The 27,050-nt window shown below is 47.6% G+C and overlaps 1 protein-coding gene across 2 annotated transcripts in view; it reads left to right on the top strand.

The window, feature by feature from the left end:
• The first annotated feature begins 255 nt into the window (after window positions 1–255).
• The window catches only part of HGSNAT (heparan-alpha-glucosaminide N-acetyltransferase), a 33,025-nt gene continuing 6,230 nt past the window's right edge, over window positions 256–27,050 (top strand). The window contains exons 1-12 of one of the 2 annotated variants that reach the window (XM_061134640.1): window positions 256–409; window positions 7,589–7,704; window positions 12,463–12,599; window positions 12,820–12,941; window positions 15,412–15,481; window positions 19,130–19,199; window positions 19,863–19,960; window positions 21,689–21,765; window positions 22,381–22,411; window positions 23,534–23,694; window positions 24,818–24,933; window positions 26,924–27,045. In XM_061134640.1, coding sequence (XP_060990623.1) covers window positions 307–409; window positions 7,589–7,704; window positions 12,463–12,599; window positions 12,820–12,941; window positions 15,412–15,481; window positions 19,130–19,199; window positions 19,863–19,960; window positions 21,689–21,765; window positions 22,381–22,411; window positions 23,534–23,694; window positions 24,818–24,933; window positions 26,924–27,045 — 1,223 coding nt within the window. In that variant the 5' untranslated portion in view covers window positions 256–306. The remainder of the gene's footprint in view (window positions 410–7,588; window positions 7,705–12,462; window positions 12,600–12,819; window positions 12,942–15,411; window positions 15,482–19,129; window positions 19,200–19,862; window positions 19,961–21,688; window positions 21,766–22,380; window positions 22,412–23,533; window positions 23,695–24,817; window positions 24,934–26,923; window positions 27,046–27,050) is intronic. The other variant, XM_061134641.1, reaches the window with a different exon arrangement.

The raw sequence follows: 27,050 nt of genomic DNA on the forward strand, positions 1-27,050 counted from the left end.
CCTACGCCCCGCCCACATCCCGCACTGGCCCCGCCCTCTCCCGCGCGGGTCACGCCCCTCCACACTCGCCCCGCCCCCGCGGTGACTTGCGCGGCGACTCGGCGCGCAGCCCCGGCCTCGCCCCGCCCCCGGCCTCGCCCTCGCCCCGCCCCCGCTCCGCCCTCGCCCCGCCCCCGCGGTGGCTCGCACGGCGACTCGGCCGGCCGCGGGGCGATGACGGGCGCGCGGCCGCGCGCGGTCGAGCCCCGGGAACGCGGCGGCGGCGAGAGCGGCGGGCGCGGCGGCGGAGCGGGCGCGGCGGGCAGCATGGGCGGCGCAAGGAGCGCGGGCCGGGCGCTGGCCGCGCTGTTGCTGGCCGCGTCGGTGCTGAGCGCCGCGCTGCTGGCCCCCGGCGGCTCGCCGACGCCAGGTGAGTGCGCCCTCTGACCCGGCCCGCGGGGCGGCGCGGGGCCCGCCCGGGAGGCGCGGCGCCCGGAACTCGCGCGTCGTTTCCGCTGCGCCGCCCGTAGCGGGGCTGGGGCTCGCGCGCGGAGGCCGTCCCGCATCCCGCGGGCGCCCGCCGCTCAGCGGGAGGACGCAGGCGGGGGAGCGGGGTGCCCGGGGCCTCGTGGAGAGCCTTCTGCCCGGGTACCGGCGCCCTCCGAACGTAAAGCTGATCGAAGTGGGGCCGATGCCCCCATCCGTCTGCCGCACGGAGGGGCTGCGGGGCACCGGCCGGAACCGCAGCCCGGAGCGCGGCGGACTCAGAGGCCAGGGCCATTGCTCTGGGTCACCGCGGCCGGGGTCGCAGCGGCAGCGCGGGGGTCGGACACCGAGGAGCCTTCCCGGGCCGCTGGGCGGTTCCGTTTCCATGGTGACGGGCCCGGCGCAGCAGCCACGGTCTGCACGGAAGTCCGGGGCCGGGTCTGCGGCCCGGGACCGGCCGGGGGGCGGGAGGGGCTGCTGTCGGGCCGAGAGGACCGGGCAGCTGACCCTCGCGCCCGCGAGCGTTTCCCGGGCTTGCCGGGTCTCCGAGCTCGCCAGGGAAGTAGGGGCGGAGGGGTGAGGCAAAATCCAGAGCGTTCCGCCGGACCCCATGGACGAGGACTCGGGGCCCTCGAGGATCTCGGTCCAGGCCCTTCCGCAGGGGGTGCTGGTCGGGGCTGGCGGGATCGGGGGTCACCTGCCTCTCCCCTCCCCTGCCAGCACCTCTGTATCCGCGGTTTGAGGCCGGCGGGTGTGGTTCAACCTGCCCCCGCCCCCACCCCCGTCCCCAGTCAAGATGCTGCAGGGCGGAGACAGCATGGAATTTGAAGAAGGGACTTAGCGGATTCCGTTTGGTACACGGTCTCCCCGCCCCGCGTCAATCTCGTCCACTCCGCCTCTTTACGTTGTATCTGAGGAGCCGACCTCGCGGGTTACGTAATCTGCCCAGTCCCAACTTGTGAGGGGCAGACTCTGCACAGCGCTCCATTTGTCGTACTTCGGCATCCGTTGATAATGATCATCGTCGCAGGGAAACGGTGGTTTCTAAATGGCCCTCGCCGCAGCACCTTCCCAGAGCCCTGCTGCCGGGCTTCTAGTGCCACCTGGAGCCCAGGTTGGGGCGGGCAGATTCCTACCATAGGAATAAAGAACTCCACCTTTATATGAATTGAGGACTCATTTGAAAAGGAAAAAAATAGTAGAATAAGTCTTTTAAAGTATGCTCAGCAAAGACACGCATGAGCAGGGAGGGAGAACCAGAAATTAAATATTTGGAAATGCAATAAAAGCCTGATATATGATCACTATTGAAAGGCGACTTTGTTTGCTTTACTTTCTCACCAAGACATTGTGGACAGGAAGAGGAGAAGGGAATTGTTCCTTCTCTGGGATTTCTAAGGTCAGCTGTATGGAAGTTGGCAGCTTTTTCTAGAAACTGAGCATCGGTTTTCAATTTTGGTGTCATATTGGATGGCTTAGGAGTTTTGTCCTTTGTGTGTGTGTTTGTGATTCAGATGCAGACTTATTTAAAAAAATATTTTATTGAAATATAGTTGATTGGGACTTCCCTGGTGGTCCAGTGGCTAAGACTCCATGCCCTAGTGCAGGGGGCCCGGGGTTCGATTCCTGGTCAGCAAACTAGATCCGACGCGCTGTAACTAAGAGTTCATATGCTGCAGCTACAGATGCTGCCTGCTGCAATGAAAATTGAAGATCCTGTATGCTGCAACTAAGACTTGGAGCAGCTAAATAAATATTAAGATATTAAAAAAAAAAGAAATATAGTTGATTTACAGTGTGCTTATTTCTGCTCTACAGCGAAGTGATTCAGTTATATGTATATATCCGTTCACTTTCATATTCTTTTCCTTTCTGATTTATCACAGGATATTGAATATGATTCCCTGTATTGTACAGTAGACCTTGTTGTTTTATCCATTCTGTATATAGTAGTCTGTATCTGCTAATCCCACAAACTCATTGCTTTTTTTAAAAATGTTTGAATAATGCAAAAGGTACAAAGGTATCCCCTGGCCTTACACTCACAGTGTCTTCAGCTGTTGTCTTCAACCTTGGCTGCACATTAGCATTCCTTGCGAGCTGTTTTTGTTGCTGTTGTTTGGGGAGGATAGCAAGTGCTGGTGAGCTTGTGGAGAAGAGGGATCCCTCCTGCAGTGTTGGTGGGAATGTAAATTGGTACAGCCTCGATGGAAAACAGTATGGAGCTTCCTCAAAAGATTAAAAATTGATCCAGCCTTTCTATTCCTGGGTGTATAACTGAAGAAAATGAAAACACTAATTCAAAAAGATACATGCACCCCAATGTTTATAGCAGAATTGTTTACAATAGCCAAGATATGGAAGCAACCTAAGTGTCCATCGGCAGATGAATGAGTGAAGAAGATGTGGTGTGTGTGTGTACACACACACACACACACAATAGAATACTACTCAGTCATAAAAAAGAATGAAAATTTTGCCATTTGCAGCAACATGGATGGACCTAGAGGGTATTATGCTTAGTGAAATAAGTTAGAGAAAGGCAAATACTGTATAACTTATATGTGGAATCTAAAAATAAAATGATCAAATAAAACAAAACAGAATAGACTCACAGATATGGAAAACAAACCAGTGGTTACCAGTGAGGATAGGGAAGGGGGAGGGGCAAAAGTAGAGATGGGGGTGGGCAATTAAGAGATCAAACTGCTATGTCTAAAATAAGCTACAGGGATATATTGTATAGCATAAGGAATACAGCAAGTATAGTAAGTTTAAATGGAATATAGTCTGTAAAAATTTTGAATCACTTTGTGATACAGCTGAAACTAATATATTGTAAGTCAGCTATCCTTTGCTTTTAAAAATACAACAATTAAATCATACTGGTTGGGCAGAGATTCTGATTTAATTGGTCTTGGTTGGGGCCAGGGCGTTGAGGTTTTTTTTTTTTTTAAGCTTCTCAGGTAATTCTGATGTTCATTTAGCATTAACCCTCCATACAACCTTTTGTAAAATAAGTAATTTTGATTATACTTAAGAGCTTTCAAAGTCTGAAATTCACATGGAAAAATTAAGCATGAAACAAGAACCTTCTTCCACCCACCACTGAAGACTCATAGAAATATGAATAAAAACAACAGTCATGAAAAAAAAAAAAAAACAGTCATTACAACTCCAAAGGGATAATGCTGTGTAGAACAATTACAAAGGAAAATGTCAACAGCTAGTGTCTGCAGATTTGCACATGGGAGCCCTCAAACCTGAACAAAGGAAATGAAGAAGAGAAATAGTTGAAAATATTACAACAAATAAGACAAAGGACTTAATATCACAGGGGCCTCGTGGTTAAAGAAACATTCCAACAGTTCACAGGAACGGAAAACAGTGATGGTCAACATTTGGAAACATGTTCAAACTTGCTAATTGTTAATTCAAAGCAGAATAATAAAGAAATTATATTTTCTATACCTCAGGTTAAAAAGCAAGGAAGAAAAACTAAAGTGGCCCAGCTGCTGGGGAACAGTTCTGCTAAGTCCCAGGAGACTGGGGGCACAGGTTGGGCGCCAGTCAGACTGGTGGGTCTCTCCAGGTCTCACCCACCTCATCCAGAAGGTGTGTAGTTACTTGTGGCACCTGGGAGCTGATAAACACCACACCTGTTTTTACAAATTGTCACAGCTCAATTGAGGGAGGACTTTGGCTAAACGTATCAAAATCTGTTAGAAAGGCTATTTTTGGTTAAGAATTTCACTCCTGGAAGTTCATTCTGAAGGAGCTATGTCAAAAGACAATGTTGATTTTCAGATGTCTATAGTACCATTTTCGTGTAGGATATAGCATCATTTTTTTTTTTAAGATTTTTTTAATGTGGACCATTTTTGAAGTCTTTATTGAATTTGGTACAATATTGCTTCTGTTTTATGTCTTGGTTTTTTGGCCACAAGGCCTGTGGGATCTTAACCCTTCAACCAGGGATCAAACCCACACCCACCGCATTGGAAAGTGGAATCTTAACCACTGGACTGCCAGGGAAGTCGCCAGCATCATTTCTTATAATGGGAAGAAATGGGGAGTGGAATGAAATTGTAAATAAGGTTAAACAAAAAAGAAGAAACAGTTTTAAAATTTAAAAAAAGTTTAACCACATCGTTGTCCCCTGCGTTGGTTGGATGTGGTCCAGACCGTTACAATTTGTCGAGCTCCTAACTTATTTTGAGGTTCCGTGCCCAACATTTGCATATGTTACCAATTTTAGCCTCTCCAACAGTCCTCTGAAGCACGCACTGCTGTAACCCCTAACTTATTGATCAGGACGCTGAGATGTGGTGGAGTTCAATTTCAAGTTGGCTCAACTTGGAGTGCACACGCGTAACCCACCATGTTGTACTCCTGGTCCCAAACACTGCTCCCACTGGCTGCTTTTGAGAGGGCCACCAAAGAACAGGCAAGCCTACTGGTAAAGCTTTTTTTAGCCTGGAGGAGAAAAAAGCTTCAGTAGGTTATAAAAGATACATACTGTGTATTTTGTCTTCACAGGAAGCTAAATAAGGGTAAATTTGAATAAACTAAAGAATGAGAGATTGATGTTGGCTGTAGTGAAGAATTTTCCAAATTAACCAGATGAGATACTGCGTAGTCCTGAATTAAGTGTTGGCATTACAAAAATAAAAGAGGTTAGATTATTACCTTTCTAGTTGTGTTATCAAATAGTTTCCCTTAACCCTCCTACACAGTTGGTAGAAATGGAAATTGGTGCAGCCACTGGGGAGAACAGGATGCAGGTTCATTAAAAAACTAAAAATATGACCCAGCAACCCCACTCCTTTGCATATACCCAGAGAAAACCATAATTCGAAAAGATGCATGGACCCCAGTGTTTATTGTAGCACTATTCACAATAGCCAAGACATGGAAGCAACCTAAATGTCCATCAGGAGAGGTCTAGATAAAGAAGATGTGGCACAAATATACAATGGAATATTACTCAGCCATGAATAAGAATGAAATAATGCCATTTGCAGCAACATAGCTGCAACTAGATATTATCCTATTCAGTGAAGGAAGTCAGATAGAGAAAGATAAATATCATATGATATCACTATGTGATGTGAAGTTGCTCAGTCATGTCCAACTCTTTGAGACCCCATGAATCACAGCACACCAGGCCTCCCTGTCCATCACCAACTCCCGGAGTCCACCCAAACCCATGCCCATCGAGTCGGTGATGCCATGCAGCCGTCTCATCCTCTGTCATCCACTTCTCCTCCTGCCCCCAATCCGTTCCAGTATCAGGGTCTTTTCCAATGAGTCAACTCTTCGCATCAGGTGGCCAAAAATTAGAGTTTCAGTTTCAGCATCAGTCCTTCCAATGAACACCCAGGACTGATCTCCTTTAGGATGGACTGGTTGGATCTCCTTGCAGTCCAAGGGACTCTCAAGAGTCTTCTCCAACACCATAGTTCAAAAGTATCAATTTTTTGGCGCTTAGCTTTCTTCACAGTCCAACTCTCACATCCATACATGACCACTGGAAAAACCCTAGCCTTGACTAGACGGACCTTTGTTGGCAAAGTAATGTCTCTGCTTCTTAATATGCTATCTAGGTTGGTCATAACTTTCCTTCCAAGGAGCAATGGAATATTACTCAGCCATAAAGAAGAATGAAATAATGCTATTTGCAGCAACATAGATGCAACTAGATATTATCCTATTAAGTGAAGGAAGTTAGAGAAAGATAAATATCATATGATATCACTATATGTGCAATCTAAAATAAAAGAATGATACAAATGAACTTATTTGCAAAACAGAAACAGACAAACTTCAGAAACAAACTTGCAGTTCCCAAAGGGGAAAGGTTGGGGGGGGTATAAATTAGGAGTTTGGGATTAGCATTACAATCTATGTATACATAGATATAGATATAATAGATAACAAAGTCCTGTATAGCACAGGCAACTCTACTCCTTTGTCTGTAATAACCTGTATGGGAAAAGAATCTGAAAAAGAATGGATATATGTATAATGAAATCATTTTTCTATATACCTGTTGTGCTGTATACTAGCACAACATTGTAAATCAACTATATACACCAATATAAATGTTTAATTACAAATTTTTCTTTTTTAATATTTTCATTAATTTTTGGCTTTGCTGGGTCTTAGTTGCTGCATGCAGGATCTTTAGTTGTGACATATGAACTCTTAGTGGCAGCATGTGAAATCTTGTTCCCTAACCGGGGGTCAGACCCAGGCCCCCTGCACTGGGGGTGTGGAATCATAGCCACTGGACCACCAGGGAAATCCCATCCCTTTTTTCCTTTTGCCTGGAAACTAGAGGGTAATTTCTTCTTCATCTAACAGATACGTGTGCCAATAACAGGTCACCTTGTTTTCCTAGCAAATGGGGAGAGTGAGGTGGAGAGTGTGCATCACCCTCATGGAACCCAAAGAGCATCTGGTGAAGTGATGAGCTCTAAGCCAGGGAGCTCTTCTGTCCTTCAGACTTACGCTGTCTCTTTCCCCACATCACATCTGCCATGGGAACCAGTTGATCCTGAACCCCAGACCAAAGTGACCTCAGGCAGAGCTCCTCAGACTGTGAAGGGCGTGCAGATCCCCAAGGGATCCTGACTGGGGTCCTGCAGGTCTCATGAGCTGCCCGTCCCGGCTCAGAGCTGAGTGACGTGGACCAGGAGCTGGGACGTGGAAATCACACATATGGAGTTCCAGTGATTTCACAGAAAAACTCTGGCTATGGGTAGTGATGTAATCCTTGTGAGCCCTAGTTTCTTCATCTGTAGGGTGGAGGAAATTCCCAGCTCTCGAGGTTGTCATAGTATCAAAGAGAAGGTGCGTGGAAGCTACCAAACCAGTGCCCCTCACACCTTAGCAGTTGTTGAATGTAAGGTGTGATTGGTGTTAATTGGACCCTTGTTTGTAGTAGAGGCACATGTGTGGGGGGACTGGGTGTGTGTGTGTGTCCATGTGGACGGGGCGTGAGGGACCAGAAACCCCGGCGTTTCAGAAGCATTCCTGGGAAGCCGCTGTTCACTCCAGTGCGACTTTCTGACACATCTTTCAAGTGCCTTATTTTTCTTTCTTTTCTATTTCTTACCAGACTTAGACAAAAAAAAGCCCGTGGAGCTGAAGATGGACCAGGCTTTGCTGCTCATCCATAATGAACTGCCCAGGACCAACTTGACCGTCTACTGGAATTTCGATCGCTGTTACCATGTAGGTGCCATGTGCGTGCTCACAGTTGTGTTTCTTCTGAGGCTAGTCTGATGTGACCTTTGTGCTGTCATGAAGCCAACAAACACGTTTGTTTGTTGTTGTTGTTTTATAATTTTCATTTCTTTACTTATGCCGGTGCTGGGTTTCCATCGCTTTGCACAGGCTTTCTCTGGTTGCGGTGCCCAGTCTCGTTGCAGTGACTTCTCTTGTTTCAGAGCACAGACTCTCCATCTGCGGGCTCAGTAGATGCAGCTCCCAGGCTCTCGAGCACGGGATCCGTAGTTGTGGTGCATGGGCTTAATTGCTCCATGACACGTGGGATCTTTCCAGATCAGAGATCGAACCCATGACCCCTGCATTGGCAGGCGGATTCTTTGCCGCTGAGCCACCGGAGAAGTCCCCACATGTTAGCCTTACTGGTGAGGAAGGCTAGATAAAGGCTCAGAGGAATGCCATCATGGAGAACACCTGGCAGTGGGCCACATCTGTTCATCTTCTCTTTTCCCTGCCCATTTTTTTCAGACCAGTGAGATGAGCAAATTGATAGACCTGTTTTTTGGGTTTTAGTTGTAATGTGGCAAGCGCTCTCTCACACCACAGTAAGGGCATAAGCCAGGTCTGGGCCACTTGCCCATTTCTGCCACCTCTGAGAGCCTGTGCCCTTAGAAGCACTCTCCAGGGGCCTAGTGTGTGACGGGTTTTCAAGTTGTAGAGGAAAGAAGCACTAGGACTGGAGTCTCAGCAGGGTGTGCAGAGTTCGCTTTGCAGTTGGTTCAGTTTGACCCCTTATGAAGCCTGAACTAATAGTGTTTTATTTGACTTCTCTGCCTACTGCATAACCCTCTTGCTGGACCAGAGATGGAAAGGATGAGACTCGGGGCTTCTCCACGGAGGGGTGCTGAGGGAGGCCCACTCTGAGGCCCTTCTGATGATAAGGGATTTTACATGAAGGTGTTACTCCTGTGCTAAACCTTACTGCTTTTGCAGGACAAGGCTATTCTTCCTTGTAAGATGAAATAGTCTGCTTCCAAATTGAGAGCTCCAGTGTACCACCTTCAGAGGAGGCATTTTCATGGACAGAGATCTGTTTAGTGTTATTGTTTAGTTACTGAGTCGTGTCTGTACCCTGTGGACTATAGCCTGCCAGGCTCCTCTGTCCATGAGATTTACCAGGCAACAATACTAGAGCGGGTTGCCCTTTCCTTCTCTTGCGAACATCTCCTTCATTGCGAGTGGATTCTTTACCTCTGACCCACCAGGGAATCCTCTGTTTAGTGTAAATAGCTTTTTTTAAAAAGGCAAATTTTTAAAAGTCCACAGTATGGGCATCAGCTGGAAGATGATTGGGCAGTATGTGACACCTCCTGTAAGGTGACGTGAAACAGAACATCTGTGATAGTAAGAAGGTAGGTCAAGACCAAGAAAAGGTTTATCACACAAGAAGGTTTATGCATTTAACAAAACATCAGTCATGTCTTGTCAAAAGAGACTAAATAAACACAACAGGCAGAAATGATACTTTCTGGAATTTCATATCTCTACACAACAAAAATATAATGGAAGACAGAATACAAAGGTAAATATTTCATGGAAAATCTTTGACCTGGCCAAAGCAATTCTTATGAAAATTTTTTTCTAAATGTTTCAAACAATAAAGATGATGTTAATACAGTTAATACAAGTCGCAGCTTCTGTTTAATGAGGGCCTGCTCTGTGTTATGCATGTTACAGCTCATATAATCCTCACGGCAATCCAGGATTCTACAGGCGGTGATGCTGAGATTAAGGGCAGGAAAGGGACTTTCTCCTGGGTCCCCCAGCAGTCTCATGGCAATGCTGGGGTTCACACCCCTTGTTCTGACTTCAGAGTCTCTCCGCTTTCCAAATTCTGCTTTATGTTTATCAGGAAGAAAAGCTAGTGAGTAAGGATCTCAGGGTTTTGGAAATCATTGTCATCATCCAAAGAAGAAAAAAAGGAAGCAATAAAAACAGTAACTATGGAAACTGCAAAGTGAGATTAAAAATGGGAATAAGAATGAGCCACGTGATTTTTTTTAAAAATAAAAGTCCCACATACTCTGTAATGGTCTATATGGAAAAGAGTCTTGTAAGAAAAAAAAGAGGATATATATAACTGATTCACTTTGTATTACAGAAGAAACTAACACAACAGTGTAAATCAACTATAATAAAAATTTTTAAAAAATCACACAATTGATAAATTACTGATATATTTAAAGAGCAATGGAAATTAATAAAATTGGAATTTATATGTCAACAGAGATTAAAATAATTACGGTTCAATGAACAGTTAAAACTGATCAATTTAAAGTAAAAAAAACAATTCCTTTAAACACTGTAATATGAAGATTGATTCAAGAAGTTGAGGACATGTAATTTCCCTGGTGATCCAATGGTAAAGACTCCGTGCTTCCAGTGCAGGGGGCCTGGGTTTAATCCCTGGTCTGGGACATTCCACATGCCGTGTGGTGTGGCCAAAAAAAAAAAAAGAAATTGAGGACATAAATAGATCAGCAACTGATTAAGAAATCTGGAAAGTTATAGTGAATTTCTGCACATAAAAATAGATAATTTTTTCCTTTATTTTCAAATAATAAATAATTCTAAATCTATATAAACCCACCCCAAATATAACAACTATTGAAAAAATGATGGCTTGCTATCTAATTCATTCTGCAGGGTGTTAATCTTAAAACCTATCAAAGATATGAGAAGAAATGCAGGTCAGTGTTTCTAATTTGGCTATAAAAGTCTTAAACTTGTATCAGGTAGAATAAGTTGGCATACTGAGAGATTTATGATGACTTATATTTTCATCCTTGAGGGATCTATAAGAAGTCATATATATGGACAATGATCAAATATTAATGGGAAGATTATAGTCTAAATGGAGAGAGAGCCATCACACACTGATGTGATGATTAAACATAGGAAAAATGGCAGTACTTCCCAAATTAGTTTATACAGTCAACACAATTGCTGTTATTACATCAATGGATACTTCATAGAAGCTGCATAAAGAGAATTCCAAATTATATGAAAGAGTAAGTGGGCAGGTGAATCAGAGGATGGCCCAAAAGTGAACGGATGGTCCAGAGACTTGCTCTACCCGATGAGGTGCCTCACAGAGCGCAGTGGTGAGTGTAGCCAAAAAGAAACAGGGACCAGTGGTCCAAACGAGGCGTAAGAAGTAGAATCTAACCTATGTAATAGTTTAACATATTACAGCGAAAACCATGGGAAAGGCATTTAGAATTATCAGATACCATCTTTCAAATACCCCAAGTAGATTCAAGTGAAAAAAACCCTACAAATTATAAAAAAAATGCAGAATACATCTTTATGCTCATGAAGCAATAGAAGAAGTAACACACCAGAGTAGTGTGAATGTATAAAGCTTTATAAACAACAGAATATAGCAAGATGAAAGTACTAGAGTTGGGAAGCGTTTGAGAGAGTTAGAAGCTTAATGTTACAGTTTTTGAGGACAGATTTCTAAGATTATGTTCAAGGGAACTAGGTGTCTAATGTGGTTCACACCATAGGGAACATAAAAGAACCAAAGAAAGCTCTTTATCTGTTCGCTGCTCATGAGACCCAGGAGGGGACACTGAGTTCTCTGTAATGATTAGAAATGTGTTATGTTGTATACTGATGTGTAACAGTAAAAGTCTTTGAGTAGCAAGTTGGATGAAATAAACTATTCCAGAATGTAAAAAAAAAAAAAAAAAGAACCAAAGAAAATGAAATTATTTAATCTACTGATAGGGGCTTCCGTGGGGCTCAGTGGTAAAAGAATCTGCTTGACCATGCAGGAGATGTGGATTCAGTCTCTGGGTTGAGAAGATCCCTTGGAGAAGGAAATGGCAACCCACTCCAGTACTCTTGCCTGGGAAATCCCGTGGACAGAGGAGCCTGGTGGGCAACAGTCCATGGGGTCACAAAGAACCAGACACAGCTGAAGCAACTAAACAACAACAACAACACATCTACTGATAATTAGAAATGTAATCTTAATGCTGTGGTATTATAAACTCCTCGTGCCTGAACAAAAGGAAGAAGGATGCGAAGTCCTGCTCAGGCTCTGAGAAATAAATCTGTTATAGTTTTTTATTTTATGTGAATGTTGTTTGGCCACGTGTAACAAGAACCATTAAAATGATGATTTTTTTTTTTTTTAAAGCCAGTAATCTCATTTTTGGAAATTTTTCTCGGGGAAAGACTTTAAAAGAGTAAGAACATCATATGTAGATCTTTAAAAACAATATAATTTTTATAAATTATATTTATATTATCATATTTAAGTCATATCATTAAATTATGTCTTTCAAAACTATATATAAATTATATACAAAAGAATAAAGAAAAGCTTTGAAAGCAGCCTAAGTATTCCTAACTATAGTATGTGATGAAATACGATGTATCAATTAATATAACCGTTAAAAATATGCAAGTTGGGTAGAATCATATGTTTATTTGTTAAATTATAGGCAAAACCATAAAAGGCAATACTTAATGGATGCTATATTTTTTAATGGTGTGAAGAATCGATCTGTTACTAAAGGTTTGTGTAATTCCATAGCAACACCTACTTACATGGACAGATTTGACCTAAATTATTGAAATGTAAGAGTTCTTGACAAGCATGAAGGAGAAGTTTTCTCAGGCCCCTCTGTTGGATATCCAGCCACCGCAGACTGCCAGACCCCTAACCCCGACCTGTGCTTGGATCTCTAGTGCCTGCTCCAGGTTCTGGCCAGCGTCTCCCAGGGCAGGAAGGCCGGGGAGCCGGGCGTGGCAGCCGTGGCTGTGAGCACCCAGCACTGGTCCATCCTGCAGCTGAACGACACTGCGGAGGACAAGGAAGTGTGTAGGTTCGTACCTGCTTTGCTGTGACCTACTGAAATCTGCACTTCTCTCTACTTTTTTTTTCCCTGTTTGGATTCTAGCTCCTCCTCCTTTCAGAATATCTTTCTGTGTCTTTCCTGGTCTCCATGCAGAAACGCCTCTCACTCTGTCTGAATGGCATTACCAGTATCCAACTCCTTATTTCCTAACCTAACAATCTTTCTTCATTTTACCTAACCTCTGTAGGCTGGAGTACAAATTTGGAGAATTTGGAAACTATTCTCTCTTGGTAAAGCACGTCCGTGACGGAGTCAGTGAAATTGCCTGTGACCTGGTCGTCAACAAGGAGCCAGCTGACAGTAACCTTCGTACGTACATGCTCTTGCTTGATTTTGAGAGTTTGCACTTTCAACCATTTCAGTTTTTGAGTGCTGTTTGCAGCATATTGTGTAATTCAAATCCTGGATTACAGGTGGTTGTCTATCTTATTATGGCATATTTATAGTGTATTTATTGTGCCATTGGTATATACTAAGAAAATTATGTGATATATACAAATATTTTATATTTCCACATATTCTCATAGTTGTTATTGGTTTAATTTTGAAGCATAAATAAGCCAAAAAATGTTATTGCAGTGGAAAGAAACTAGAAATTGGCTAGCAGTCTGGCAGTTGACTGCCAAGTATCTTTCCTTGTTTTAGGATTTAGAATACAGTGTTTTCTGTATGTGCCTTTGACAGTTCAGACATCCTCTTGGATTCTGGAGGAGTTGTTCAGCCTCTAATAACTCCTCTGGAGGAAACGAGTCATTCCGGGGCCCCGGTAGATAGTATCAGAAGTCCCTGGGGCTGTTCCAAACATTAAGTACTGTTCACAGTGACGCTGCTGAAGACTGGTTGGTTGTGTCAGAAGAACATCAGTAAGAGGCAATGTGAAAGGGCCGACAGGGGAAGATTCAGTCATTAAAAGAATAATGAAGTAATTGATGGAAACACACTGAACATAACAAAAAGCAACGGGTTCACTATGAGGCTATAAAGCCCAAGGCCCCCGTCCCCAAACAAAAACAATATTTTGGTTGCCTTTGGGGGTTACAGGGACACCTGATGTTAACTGGTGCAATTAAAATAGTGGAAAAGCAGGATCATCTGTCATGCCTTTCCTGTTTTTGACTATATTTTAGGATAACGAAGTAGTCCTAGGTGAAGAGGGTAAATTCTTTACAGAAGAATTCAGCTAATTATGTGGCAGAATATTTTGCAACACCCAATGAAGTCATTGATTTAGGCAAAAACCGTGAGTGGATGGAACCATCCGATGAAAGGGGGACTTTACATGGGAGGGGTCAGGTCCACCAGCTGAACATGGGCATCAGGCACACGGTGGGAGGCAGGAGGTGCTACTGATGGGACGTGTTGGTGAAGATGCCGCATCTGCGGAGCATCCCTGCTGGGAAGTGGGCCTTCTCGGCCAAGGCTGAACAGCTGACTTCCCATCTGCAGAACACTCGGAGGACTGAAGAACAAGATCAGTGACACTGGATGGAAGCACCCTGGCAGATCTAGACCGAGAATGGGACGCCCTGATAGGAGACAGCCAGTCTCGTGTAAATCAAGTCCGTGACTGTGGACGAACGCACAGGACTTAAGAAATGTAACAACACATGAAAGTTGTGAGCCTTGCCTCGGTCCTGAGTGGAACACATGGACTACAAAACATGTCTCAAGACAAGTGGAAAAATTTGAACATGGAGTCAGTGTTAGCCAGGGAGTTACTAATTTTGTATCACATTGTGCCTATACAGCAAAAGGTCCATTTTTAAGAAACTTTTCATTTTGAAATAGCTTTAGGCTTACGGAAACATTGCAAGGAAGCGTTCCCATATTCCCTTCGCCCGGCTTCCCCTAAGCCCCTGAACCGTATAATCACAGTGCCGTGATCCCTCGTATAGTTTCTGAAACCAGGCACTTAACGCGCACCCGGTGCTGTTAGCTGAGCGTCGGGCTTCTCAGGTTTCTCCAGCTGCCTTTCTAGTGTCCTTTTCCTGTCCAGGCTCCCAGGGCACTTAGTGGTCAGGTCTCCCCGGCCTTCTCTAAGCCAGTCTCATCTCTTCTAATCAGGTTTTCCTGATCTTGCACCACCTTGACACTTTTGAAGAGGACTGGCCAGTTGTCTTTACTTGGGTTGTCTTGCTGCTTTCTTGTGACCAGGGACAGGCTGTATGTCTTCAGCAGAGTCCTGTGGAAGTGACGCTGTGTCCTCTTGGGGGGTGGGGGGTCAGGTTAAGGGTTGCATGATGGTATAGATGTATATCCCGAAGATGTGGGAATAAAATAACTGATGTCAGGGGTTTGCCTAAAAGACTTCGGGCAAAAAAAAAAAAAAAGAGGGAGAATGAAGATGAAACAAGAGTGACAATGTTTGAAATTCTAGAATCTAGGCTACAACTGTATGTGGATTTATTATACAATTCTCTACAGTTTTGAGTATGTTTGATATTTCTCATGATGAAAATTAGCACTTTAGTCATGAATCGTATTCTCAATTGTTAGTAAGAAATTTCACATAAGGGATATAGGCCTTCCCTTCATGTTTCCATTTTTATTTGTTTGCATTTTTTTCTTTAACTTTTCCACTTATTTTATTGAAGTACAGTTGATTTACAACATTGTGTTAATTTCTACTGTACAGCAAAAGTGACTCAGTTGTACACATATACATCCTTCTTCATATTCTGTTTGGATTTTTCATTCACAGATTAACTGCACTGACATGACAGCCTTGACGCTTGTGACCACACTTTTGGTGATGACGTGTTTCCTTTTGTTTTTGCAGCTGTGGGTATCGCGTTCCTCGTCGGCATGGCGCTCATCATCGTGCTGTCCATCCTGAGGTTCTTGCTGAGGTAAGTTGGGGCAGGCACACTGGAAAGTAGAATATAGAAAAAAATGTGTTCAGAAAGGGTAGTTTGATCATTATTCCTGGATTAAATGAAAACTTCCTGTGTCCACCATGCCATCCTAGGCGTTAGGGATTCAGTGTTGAATAAGAGATGGCCTCTGATGTCAAGGAAATAATAACCTAGTTGGGATGGATCTTTACCTTCAATTCTCCCACGTGGCTGAAACATAGAAGAAAATGCTTGAGCAATCACTGTTTCCTGGAGGACTCACATCATGCTTCGTGGCATGTGGAAGTGGCCTGGGATGGTTTTGGGAGATGCTGACTCCCTGACTCTCTTCTTCCTCTCGGCTCTGAGCCCTGAGGCCATGCCTCTGGCCCCAGCTCTTGCAGCCAGGACCTCCCACCTCGGGGCGGACTCTCCCTTGATTAGGGTCAGCCAGCTCAGAGAGGAAATTCCTTCCCCTCTGCTGGTATACTGCCATTCTAGTGAGTGGATTTGTGACCTGGAGAAGAACAAGAAAGTGATCTAGACTCAGGCCCAGCATAGGATCTTTCCAAGGGAAGGTCTTTCCTCTTAGAAGGAATAGGATTGAATTTTTGCATGCTCAGCCAGTGAGGGTCTCAGGAAACACCACACGATTCTCTTGGTGAGCCGGATCCAACTGGAAGAAAGAACTTCCTAGAAGGAGTGTGCTTCCATGGTGGAGAACCCTGGCTATGTAGGAGAGCTGCCTGCTGCAGATGGTTAGCCTCACTGCCTTTCAGGGACGCCGTGCCATCCTCTCAGAGGAGGTGTATCCCTTTGAATGTTGTTGAGACGCAAATAATGTTCCAGTTTCTGAGAGTGTTTTCATTTGGTGTGGCTCCTTTTTTTTTTGGCGAGCTGGGTCTTTGTTGCTGCTCATGGGCTTTCTCTAGTGGAGACAAATGGGGGCTAATCTCTAGTTGCGGCATGCAAGCTTCTCACTGCGGTGGCTTCTCTTGTTGCCGAGCACCGGCAGGGTGTGCAGGCTCAGTAGTTGTGGCCCACGGGCTTGGTTGTCCCACGGCATGTGGGATCTTCCTGGACCAGGGACCAAATCTGTGTCCCCTGCAGTGGCAGGTGGATTCTTAACCACTGGACCACCAAGAAGTCCTCATTTACTGCGTTTCATGTGAATGTTATCTGTTGCATCATGTTTCAAGTTTGGTAGGTAGCTGGTACCAGGCTCCCACAAAGAGAAGAGCGTCCCCTTGCCCCGTAGTGGAACTGAAACTCCTTTCGCACATGATTCTGCCTTCACAGCCTGCGGGCAGATGCTCCTGCGGGCAAAGCAGAAGTTCCTTGTATCTCTCCCGTTAGCTTCCAGCTGCCCCTGGAAGCCCCAGGAAGTTCAGATGTGTGTGAACTAGAAAAGAATCGGAAAAAGTAGTCAGAGAAGAGTGCGTTGTCTCTCTCCTCTTCACTTGGGGGAACGAGCACATATGAGAAAATAAGCGCTTCTCTTTTTCAGCTTCAGTTTTTAAACATCCTCATTGTTGTTCAGTGCCCAGTCGTGTCCAGCTCTTTGCAACCCGTGGACTGCAGCACGCCAGGCTTCCCTGTCCTTTACCATCTCCCGGAGTTTGCTTGAAATCATGGGCATTGAGTCGGTGATGCCATCCAACCATCTCATCCTCTGTCGTCCCCTTCTCCTCCTGCCTTCAGTCTTTCCCAGCATCACGGTCTTTTCCAATGAGTTGGCTGTTCGCATCAGGTGACCAAAGTATCAGAGCTTCAGCTTCAGCATCAGTTCTTCCAATGAATATTCAGGGCTGATTTCCTTTAGGATTGACTGGGTTGATCTCCTTGCTGTCCAAGGGACTCTCAAGAGTTCTTCTCCAGCATCTTAACTTTTCCTTTTTATCCTCAGTTCCTGGTTCTGTTTTAAGGTTTTTCATGTGACAGTGATGTTACTAGTGCTGAACACACAACAAACGGGAGCGGACTTGTAGGGAAAAAAGAAGACGTTTTAAATGTGTGCATTGGATATATGGGTCATATTTGGATACTGTTTAGAGCAATTAAATTGCAAAAAAGTTAGGAAAATTGAACTGGCTGGGTTTTTTTGGGAGGGTGGATGGGGTGGGCCACACTGCTTGGCTTGCAGAATCTTGATCTTAGTTCACCCACCAAAGATCAAACCCATGCCTCTTCAGTGAAGGTTCAGAGTCCTCAATCACTGGACCGCCTGTGTCCTATTTTAGATTCTACGTATCAGTGATAACCGTACTGGGCTTTCTCTTTCTGAGCTCACTTAGTATGATCATCTCTAGGTCCATTCATGTGGCTGCAAATGGCGTTATTTCATCCTTTTTTTTTCATGGCTGAGTGGTATCCATTGTGTATATGTACCACAGTGAATTTATCCATTCCTCCACTGTTTGTTTCTTTGTTACTGAATTGTAAGAACTGTTTGTATGTTTTGGAAATCAAGCTCTTCCAGTCACGTCGTTTGCAAATCTGTTCTCCCAGGCCGTCGTTGTCTGTCATTTTGCTTGTGGCTTGCTTTGCTGCACAAAAGCTTTAAGTGTAATTGTTTTTGCTCTCATTTCTGTTGCCTTGAAAGAGTAACCTAAGAAAACATGGGTACAATTAATGTCAAAGAATGTTTTCTGTATATTTTCTTCTAGCAGTTCTATGGTGTCGTGTCTTATATTTAAGTCTTTAAATCATTTTGACTTTATTTTTGTGTATGGCGCCAGGGTGCCTCTAGCTTCATTAATTTACATTCAGGGTGGACAAATAATAAAATCAGAATCGAGAGAAAGTCACCCATTCACCTTGACACTCTTGTTTGTGCTGGTTCTGTTTATTGGTATCTTTGAAACTGAAATCACTGAAGTGTAATTGATGCTCAGTGTGTGTTAACCTTCGCTGTAGCAGAGTGACTCAGTTACACGTGTGTGTATATACACATATACACACACGTTCTTTATCACGTTCTTTTCCACTGTGGTCCATCACAGGAGGTTGAGTGTAGTTCCCCGTGCCGTACAGTGGGTCCTCGTCGTTTCTCCGTCCTGTATACTGTACACCAGTTTGCATCTGCTAAGCCCGCACGCCCGCTGCACCCCTCCCCGGCCCCCCATCCTCCTTGGCCACCGCCAGCCTCTCCTCTGTCTGTGCATCTGTTTCTGATTCAGAGATCGGCCCCGCGTGGAAGCGGTGCCAGGCGCTGTCTGTCTTTCTCTGTGCGGCTCCTTCACTTGCTGTGATCCCCCCCGGGTCCCTCCTGTTCCTGCCCAGCTGCTGCCGTGGCCGCGGAGCCTCAGCCTCCCACGGCCGCAGACGCCGGGGTCCTTCCTCGCTGCCTCAGGCACCCGCTGCTGCTCTAACTTGAACCAGAACTCCAACCGCGGGAGCCAGGGATGTCACTTGCCCTCACGGCGTTCTTGGGGGAAGGCTCCGTCCTTAGCCCTGCTTCCTCTCTGAGGCAGCCATGCTGTCAGCGTCCTGCGCTTGAAAGTACTGCTGCAGGAAACTTTGATTTCTACTTCCGTTTCGTTGAAAACGGAAAATGTGTGAGTCTTTGACTTTATAGAATGTGAGCTTTCACTTTCTTTCAGCATAATATTGTGAAATTCTGCCCAAGAAAATAAATTAACCAGGCCTTTTATTTGTTGACAGTTTGGAAGACTTTCAGAATTGGATTTCTAAAGCAATCAATTCTCGGGAAACCGATCGCCTCATCAATTCTGTGAGTGATTAGAGCGCGTCGTGTGCGCTCTGGGTGACCTCCCCGATTGGGAGTTTACCGTCCCTTATTCAGTCACCTCGGCCGCCTTAACGTTGTGCACGCCCAGGTCGAGTGTCCTGCCTTCTCGATCACCGGAAGGCCCCTCCCGCCCCCGGGAAGGGCGCCCCCTCCTCTGTCTTGGTGAGGCTGGAGCTCGGGCTCTGTGGTGACGCTCAGAGTGGACGGTCTGTCCGCTCCACAGGCAGCACTGCTGAATTGACCCCGTTAAGTGGAGTGTCAAGATTAAAACAAAAGGATGAGAGACATGAATATTAAATCCGTACACGTGGTGGCCCGCCGTGGTGATTAAACGTCCTGTCTCGTGTTAATCAGTTCCTCATGGACACATCCGAGTCCACTTGCGGACACACCTGCGGGTGTTCTTGTACCAGACATCCTTTGTGGTTGTTTATCAGCCCGGCCACTGCAACCTCAGCAGAGGTGCAAAACCCAAGTCAAGTGAAACCCTAATCTCTAGGTGCGTCTTTACAAAAGCAAATGAAAGTGTCATCTAGCCATAGTGATCCTCAGCTTTCACTCCTGATTTCTGCCCTAAAAGCAGAAAAGTCTGGTTTACTCTTTCACATCATGAACTGTTTGCATTTTTCTCCCCTTTTCCGGAAGGAGCTGGGGTCCCCGAGCAGGGCGAGTGACCCCCAACCAGAGGCCTGGCGTCGGTCGGCGGCCCCGCTGCGCCTCCGCTGCGTGGACACGTTCCGAGGGTACGTGGGCTCCTGGTGACACGTGGCCTCGGGTGGCACGTTCACACACACACACACTTGCTGCAGGAGGTATTTCAGGCACCCTTTGCTCTTGAGGCTGGAGAAGGTCTCCTGCTGTAAAGCTAAATCGGCAGCCTCTCCTGACGCGAGACTACCGTGGGAGCCAGGCGGCCGGGTCACTCGGAGCAGCTGGTTGGGGGAGGGGCTGAGACCTGCCTCCCGGGGCCCGGGAGCGGCTGGGGGGGTCACTCCTGCCTGCGAGGAGCTGCCCCAGGCACCCCTGTCCGCCCAGCAGCTGCTCAGACAGGCCAGTGCCCCAGCCTGGAAACGGAACGCGGGACAGCCCCGTCCTCCTTCTCCACTCACAGACCAGCTCAAACGTCAGGCCCTTTTGATGCCAAATCCAGGGTCGCACGGTCCAGAATGGCAGCCAGGACCAGACGCTGACAATAAGGCCTGAGACCTTGCGGCCGAGAAGAAACCTCTAGGTGTCAGGTCTAGTCTTCTGTTATTTCCCACTGAGGCCTTTCAGAACCCTTTCAGGGTCCCCCGACCCCACCTCCCCAGGGCTCCGCGTGCCTCTCTCTGTGTGTCTGAAGCCAGGCCATTGCAACACGAGTCCTCCTGTGCGCCAGGCCTGGTTCCAACTTGTCTTCATCTTTTCATCTCTCAGCAGTCCTGTGAAGTATATGCTTCCTAAAACATCCCTGTTTCTCATGGAGCAGTTGAGCCTCAGAGTTGAGTAAGCTGCCCGAGGTCACGCAGGGACCACGTGGGATGTGCATGCAGTCGGCTGGGTGCCAGTGTGCTGTGCTTAAAGCTCAGTCATGTCTGACTCTTTGTGACCCCACGGACTGTAGCTCCCGCTAGGCTCCTCTGTCCATGGCATTCTTCAGGCAAGAATACTGGAGTGGGTTGCCATGCCCTCCTCCAGGGATTTAACCCAGGTGTCCTGCCTTGCAGGCGGATTCTTTACCATCTGAGCCCCCAGGGAAGCCCAAGAATACTGGAGTGGGCAGCCTATCCCTTCCCCAGGGGAATCTCCCTGACCCAGGAATCAAACCAGGGTCTCCTGCATTGCAGGCAAATGCTTTACCAGCTGAGCTACCAGCTGACTTCTGGGCTCCACCGTTCCCACAAATCACCCTGCTGACACACTCGTGTCTTTATTCCCCACATTCAGGGGAATTGGCATCAGACAGCAGCACAGGCAGAATCTGTCTGACTCTATTCCTCTCTTTTCTGGAGATGTTCCCGGGTGTTCAGGGGCTGACACTGATTCAGTGCTGAGATGTTTCAAGCACAGGTTCGGTGCGGTGATGGACGTAACTCTCTGTCATGGTCCCCGGGTCAGGGTGTCCCTCACAGAACTGATGGGAGGCTCACCCGAGGTCCAGTGGATCCAAGAAAGAGGGAGCCAGGTCTTGACCCTAAAGACTCTCCCCGCTACTACAGTTCCTTCACCTGAAACAATTAAGTAATTAGCACGGAACAGTGATCAGGAATGTTTTGCTCCATTTTCAAATTCCAGGGTGTAGTGGCACTTTTTCTTCAGACATCACGCAGAAATGGCAGAGAGGACTTTTGTGCGGGGTCCTCCCTGCGGTGATGAGAAGCGGGAGTCTCTCGCTTTTGAAGGGTCTGCTCGCATCAGGACGGCACTGTCCTGCAGCCAGGCGTCCCGGGCACATGGCCGGGCCCTGAGCGCGCGTGTCTGTTACTTTGCAGGATGGCGCTCACCATCATGGTCTTCGTGAACTACGGAGGCGGGAAATACTGGTACTTCAAGCACTCGAGCTGGAATGGTGAGCCCTGTCCAGAGGTCGCCTGGCTGACTGGGGCCCCTCCAGAGCCGTGGGTGGAGGCTCCAGCGATGCGTCCCCTCGGGCGGCTCCTTAGACCGTTGCCTCAGCCTTCAGTTCCCGCCTCCCTTTTGTGTACCCTGGCTCCGCAGTGCTTCCCTGTCACCTAGAGGTCTGCGGAGGTCAGTGCAGCCGGCCCGTGGGCTCTGCAGAGGGTGTGAGGACCTGGGTGTTCCAGGCGCGTCTTGTGCCACAGCCTCATGGGCGCTCCGCACTGAGACGCCTGGTCCTCCTGGGGATGCCGTGGATCCGGGGGCTCTGAGTGATGCTGAATTGTGGCTGTGAATCTGCCTGGGGCCGTGGGTTTAGGATGAGTTTTGAGTAGCACTCCCTGAGATCGAAGACCGCCGGCATGCTTCTGTCCAGGCTTCCCGTGCTGGGGCAGCTCTCAGGAAGCGCCCCCTGCCAGCCCCAGCCCAGAGTCAGGGCAGCTCGGCGCAGCCGCGTGGGGTTTCCCTGAGGACGCGCCCGGGCAGTGAGAGATGGACGCCGTCCCGGGTCGGGGAGCGCCGACGCTCCGGGTCCCTTCCTCACTGTCCCGCTTGTGTCCTTCTGCAGGGCTGACGGTGGCTGACCTTGTGTTCCCATGGTGAGTTGTAGGCCCACCACCTGCTCTTCGTGGCCCATCTGCCAGCTTTGGTTTTCCACTGATGCTGGACCTTCCTGACCCCGGCCCTGAGTTCCGGCGGCGGGCCTGTGCTGCCCTGGGTCTCTGTGTGATGAGCTCCTCCCGAAAGCTGGGTTCCCCAACTCGGACACCTGGCGTAGCGCTTGTCCAAGACACGTGCACATAAAAGATGGGTGACTTCGGAGGGAGCGTTTCGTTAGTGTGCGTATGATATGGGAGATCCTGGAATCTTGTGGAAAGTCATAAATTCTGAATATTCCACTAATCCTGAAAATACGTGTGAAAATTTTATTTCCTAAAATTTTATTTCCTATATGCAGTATATCCGTAGCAGGGAATTCTGATAAATTCTGATAATGTGTATAACAGTTAATGATAGTAGTGAGCTAAACTCTAAAATAAGAGTGGAGTGAGCCTGGCTGTCTCTGGCTGTCCCCTTGGTTGAAGGACCCTGACTTTCCACACAGCGCAGGTTTTGCTGACACTGTGAACAACTTCCCTCCGTCATTTGGAGGTGTTTGTAGAACTGGCCGCAGGTTCCTGTCTTTGGTGCCTGGTGTTTCATTGCTGATATGAACTTAGGTTTATCTGGGCTGGTGAAGATTCCTTTATGTTAAATTTTTTTAATTGAAGTGTAGTTGATGTTCAACATTGTATAAGTCTGTGCCATATATGTGTATATTATATGTATATATATGTGTGTATAGTACATGTATATATATATATACACTCACACATATATTCTATCGGGATTCACAATTTAAAAATATAGTTATGATAAAATACTGGTCACATTCCTTATGTTGCACAGAATATCCTTGTAGCTTATTTTATACATAATAGTTTGTTTTTGGTGACTGATTGGGGGGATTGTCCATTGTTCCACAGGGTTTCCTCCTAAGACAGGATGAGAAGGGGCACAAACCTTTCAGACCAACACTGGAATTCTTCCTCCACCTCTAAGCCGATGTGGTTTCAAGAAATCATGTGTTGCTTCTCTTACATCTTAGGTTATAAAATACTGATGATGTAGAGACAGAAAAGTTGGAAGTGGCCACCGTGTAAGAGCTGTTGTTTTTTCAGGTTTGTGTTTATTATGGGAGCTTCGATTTTTCTGTCAATGACTTCCATTCTGCAGCGGGGATGTTCAAAATTCAGACTACTGGGGAAGATCGCGTGGAGGAGTTTCCTGCTAATCTGTATAGGAATTTTTGTTGTGAACCCCAATTATTGCCTTGGTCCATGTAAGTATTTTTCCCCTGTTAAAATATATTCAGGTTAAAATAGGGAAAAGATGTGTTATACTTTGAAAGAAATGCAGTTCCTCCACCTTAAGTTTTGCTTGCAAAAAAAGAACAGTTACTCGAAAAGTACATCTAATGCTTGCATGACTTTGGGCATTGTTATATATTTATTTGGCTGCACCACACGGCATGCAGGGTCTTCATTCCTCAACCGGGGATGGAACCCGCGCCCCCCCCCCCTGCAGTGGAAGCGCAGAGTCTTAACCACTGGACGGCCAGGGAAGTCCCTATTATTATTATCTTGGAATTTGAGGCCTGAGAGGTGCCTCCAAGTCCAGGCAAACCCTTCTGCAGAAAGGAAGACCCTGGGGCGGGGAGACCGAGGTGCAGTGTCGGAGAGTAGGGAGGGGCAGGGTGGGGCCAGACCAGGCACTGGTTCCTGTTGCCACCTCCTGCCGCTTCGGCCTCACCCATTCTCACAGCGAGGCTGCCCTTCCAGGGCCCCCCTGCGTGTGGACGCCCCTGCCATTGTTGGAGAAGTGTGAGACGGGCAGGACGGCGGGGGAACGGGTGTGAGCCCGTGCTGGGGCAGCGACGGAGCCGGGCAGGCAGAGGTGGCGGTCCGTAGAGGGCGCCCCCTCACTAGCCGAAGGAGACACGCTCACCCAGCAGCCGTCGGGTGAAACCCTCAGGCCCGAGACGCCGAGGCTTCGGGCGACAGGCGGAGATGGGGCCCCGCGCGGCTCCGCAGGGCACACCCAGTGGGGCCTCCTGGGGTCACCGTCGGGGCAGCCCCGTTGTCGCGTAGCCTGTGGGGCAGCAGATCCCGGCCCTTGCCAGTCTGCCCCCTCCCCCAGGCTAGCAGTTGGATGCTCACCCTCGACGGGAGAAGGTGGGGAGGAGGCCTCCCTGCGTCCCCACGCAGAGCGGGACCCTCAGCTGCTCTGCGCCCAGCCTCCCTGCTGGGTGCGAGTGAGGCCCCTGACCCCCGGGTTCCCATCTCCGCACGCTGCAAAATCAGACTTCCTCGGCGCGGGAGAGGTCTGTGTGCCCCTTGGGAGAAGGTGGTGTCGGCGGGGTGAGGCGGGAGCGCTGGCTGACGCCCCTGCCCGGTGCCCCGCAGTGTCCTGGGAGAAGGCGCGCATCCCCGGCGTGCTTCAGCGACTGGGGGCCACCTACTTCGTGGTTGCCGCGTTGGAGCTGCTCTTCGCCAGGCCGGTGCCTGAGACCTGCGCCTCGGTGAGCAACCCCGTTTTCTACAGTGGGGCGGGTCCCCTATAAGTGCCAGAGCCGCCTTTAGTTCTGAGCGCCGAACCAAAGAGAACGAGACTCTGCAACTCTGTTGCAGAGCATCTTTTTTTCCTCTTCAAGTAGTTACTTTTACTCAGTCTTTATATCCGTCTTTTTTATTTTTTGTAATCAAGAACACATACCATGAGCGCTGCCCTCTTAATAAATGGTTCAGTTTCCATTCATCAGTGCGTTTTGCGGGCGTTAAGCAGCAGCACCATCATCTGGTGCGCTAGCCCAGCCCCTCGGGGCGTCAGCCAGTGTTTCAGTCTCCTTGTGGAAACCTCAGAACCTTGCAGTGTCCGCACAAAGGCTGCAGAGGTCCGACCTGGAAGGTGCCAGGTCTGCCCCGCGCTGCTCCCTGGTCCCTCTTGGTAAGGTGGATGTGAGGTCTCACCTCTTGTGTTACTACTTTCTGTCTCATTATAAATTGCCAAGTTCAGTTTACTCAGATGACAGCTATTTTTTTTGGTGCCCCCCTCCACAGTGGGCAAAGCTGTAGGTGGAAATGTTTAAATCTTTCCATGTAGCTCCTACTTCACAATAAGCTTATTAGCTGTATAAGCTGTATTTGTTCCCACTCCTTCCTGTGTAACTAGCAAGCATCCCTGAATCCCAGGTTCTCTTGGTTCTGCCTGTAAGGCTTCCTCGGTTGTGTATTGCTGGAGTGCGTTTTCCCGGCACTCCTTGACCCCGCTCCCCCCAGCGGCCCCCTGCCCACGGCCCGTGCCCTCTGCTGCAGGCTCTGAAGGCCCACTTGGGCTGCCGTGCGTGCCTGGATGTGACCTTGGTGGCCGAGGGGGACTTGAGGGTCTGCGAGGCTCATCCAGGCCCCCACGATGGAGCCAGGGGCTGTGGGGACCCCAGGAGCAGGTGGGCTGTACCCCTTCTTCAGCCAGCAGAGCTCCCAAAGCTGAAATTGCATTTTCCTTTTTAAAATTCAGTTGTATTTCTTTTTAAAATAATAGCTTTATTGAGATATAATTTGCATACCATAAAACTCACACCCTTGAGGTGTAAAACTGAGGGACATTTTACCAAATGTCCCAAATAGTCACAGAGCTGTGCAGTCATCACCACTGTCTAATTCTGGAATAGTTTGATTACCCCCTGAAAACACCCTGTCTCACTCCCAGCAACGCCCCAGCCCTAGGTCCCCGGCCCTAGACAACCCCTAATCTGCTGTCTGTCTGTAGATCTGCCTGTCCTGGACATGTCACAGACACGGAATTACATAGTATGTGGCTTCTCATGTCTGGCTTCTTTCATTTAGCAGAATATTTTTTGAGGTTTATCCGTGTTACGCCATGAGTACTTCACTCCTTTTTACTCCTGAGTAACATTCTGTTTTCTGAATGTAACATATTTTGTATTCATTCATCAGTTGATGGATAGTTGACCTGTTTTCAGTTTTTGGCTACTATGAATAATGATTCTGTGTCCATTCATGTACACGTTTCTGTATGAACATCTTTTTAAATCACTTGGATACAAGAGTAGAATTTTCCACTGACAACTTCTCAACTAGCATTTTACCGTGACATGTCATATGCTATGCTTGGTCACTCAATTGTGTCCAACTCTTTGCGACCCCGTGGACTGCAGCCCGCCAGGCTCCTCTGTCCGTGGTGTTCTCCAAGCAAGAACACTGGAGTGTGTTGCTGTGCTGTCCTCCAGGGGATCTTCCCGACCCAGGAATCGAACTGGGATGTCCTGCATTGCAGGCAGATTCTTTACCAGCTGAGCTACCAGGGAAGCCCGTGTCACAGAGGTGGCGTATCTGCGTTTGGAATAAACAAACATCTATTCTGTGTTACCACCGTCAAGGCCAAGAGCAGCCTCACAGGAGCTTCCTGAGTGCACGTGCAGGCGCACGTCACTTCCCGTTCCGCCTGCGCCGAGTTCACATGTGTTCTTTCTGTGTGCCCCCCTCCCCCAGGAGAGGAGCTGTTTTTCTCTGCTGGACATCACGGCCAGCTGGCCCCAGTGGCTCTTCGTGCTGATCCTGGAAGGCGTCTGGTTGGCCTTGACCTTCTTCTTACCGGTTCCCGGGTGCCCCACGTGAG

The sequence above is a fragment of the Dama dama genome, chromosome 32 (genome assembly GCF_033118175.1).
Source record: "Dama dama isolate Ldn47 chromosome 32, ASM3311817v1, whole genome shotgun sequence".
In the NCBI taxonomy this organism is placed as follows: domain Eukaryota; kingdom Metazoa; phylum Chordata; class Mammalia; order Artiodactyla; family Cervidae; genus Dama; species Dama dama.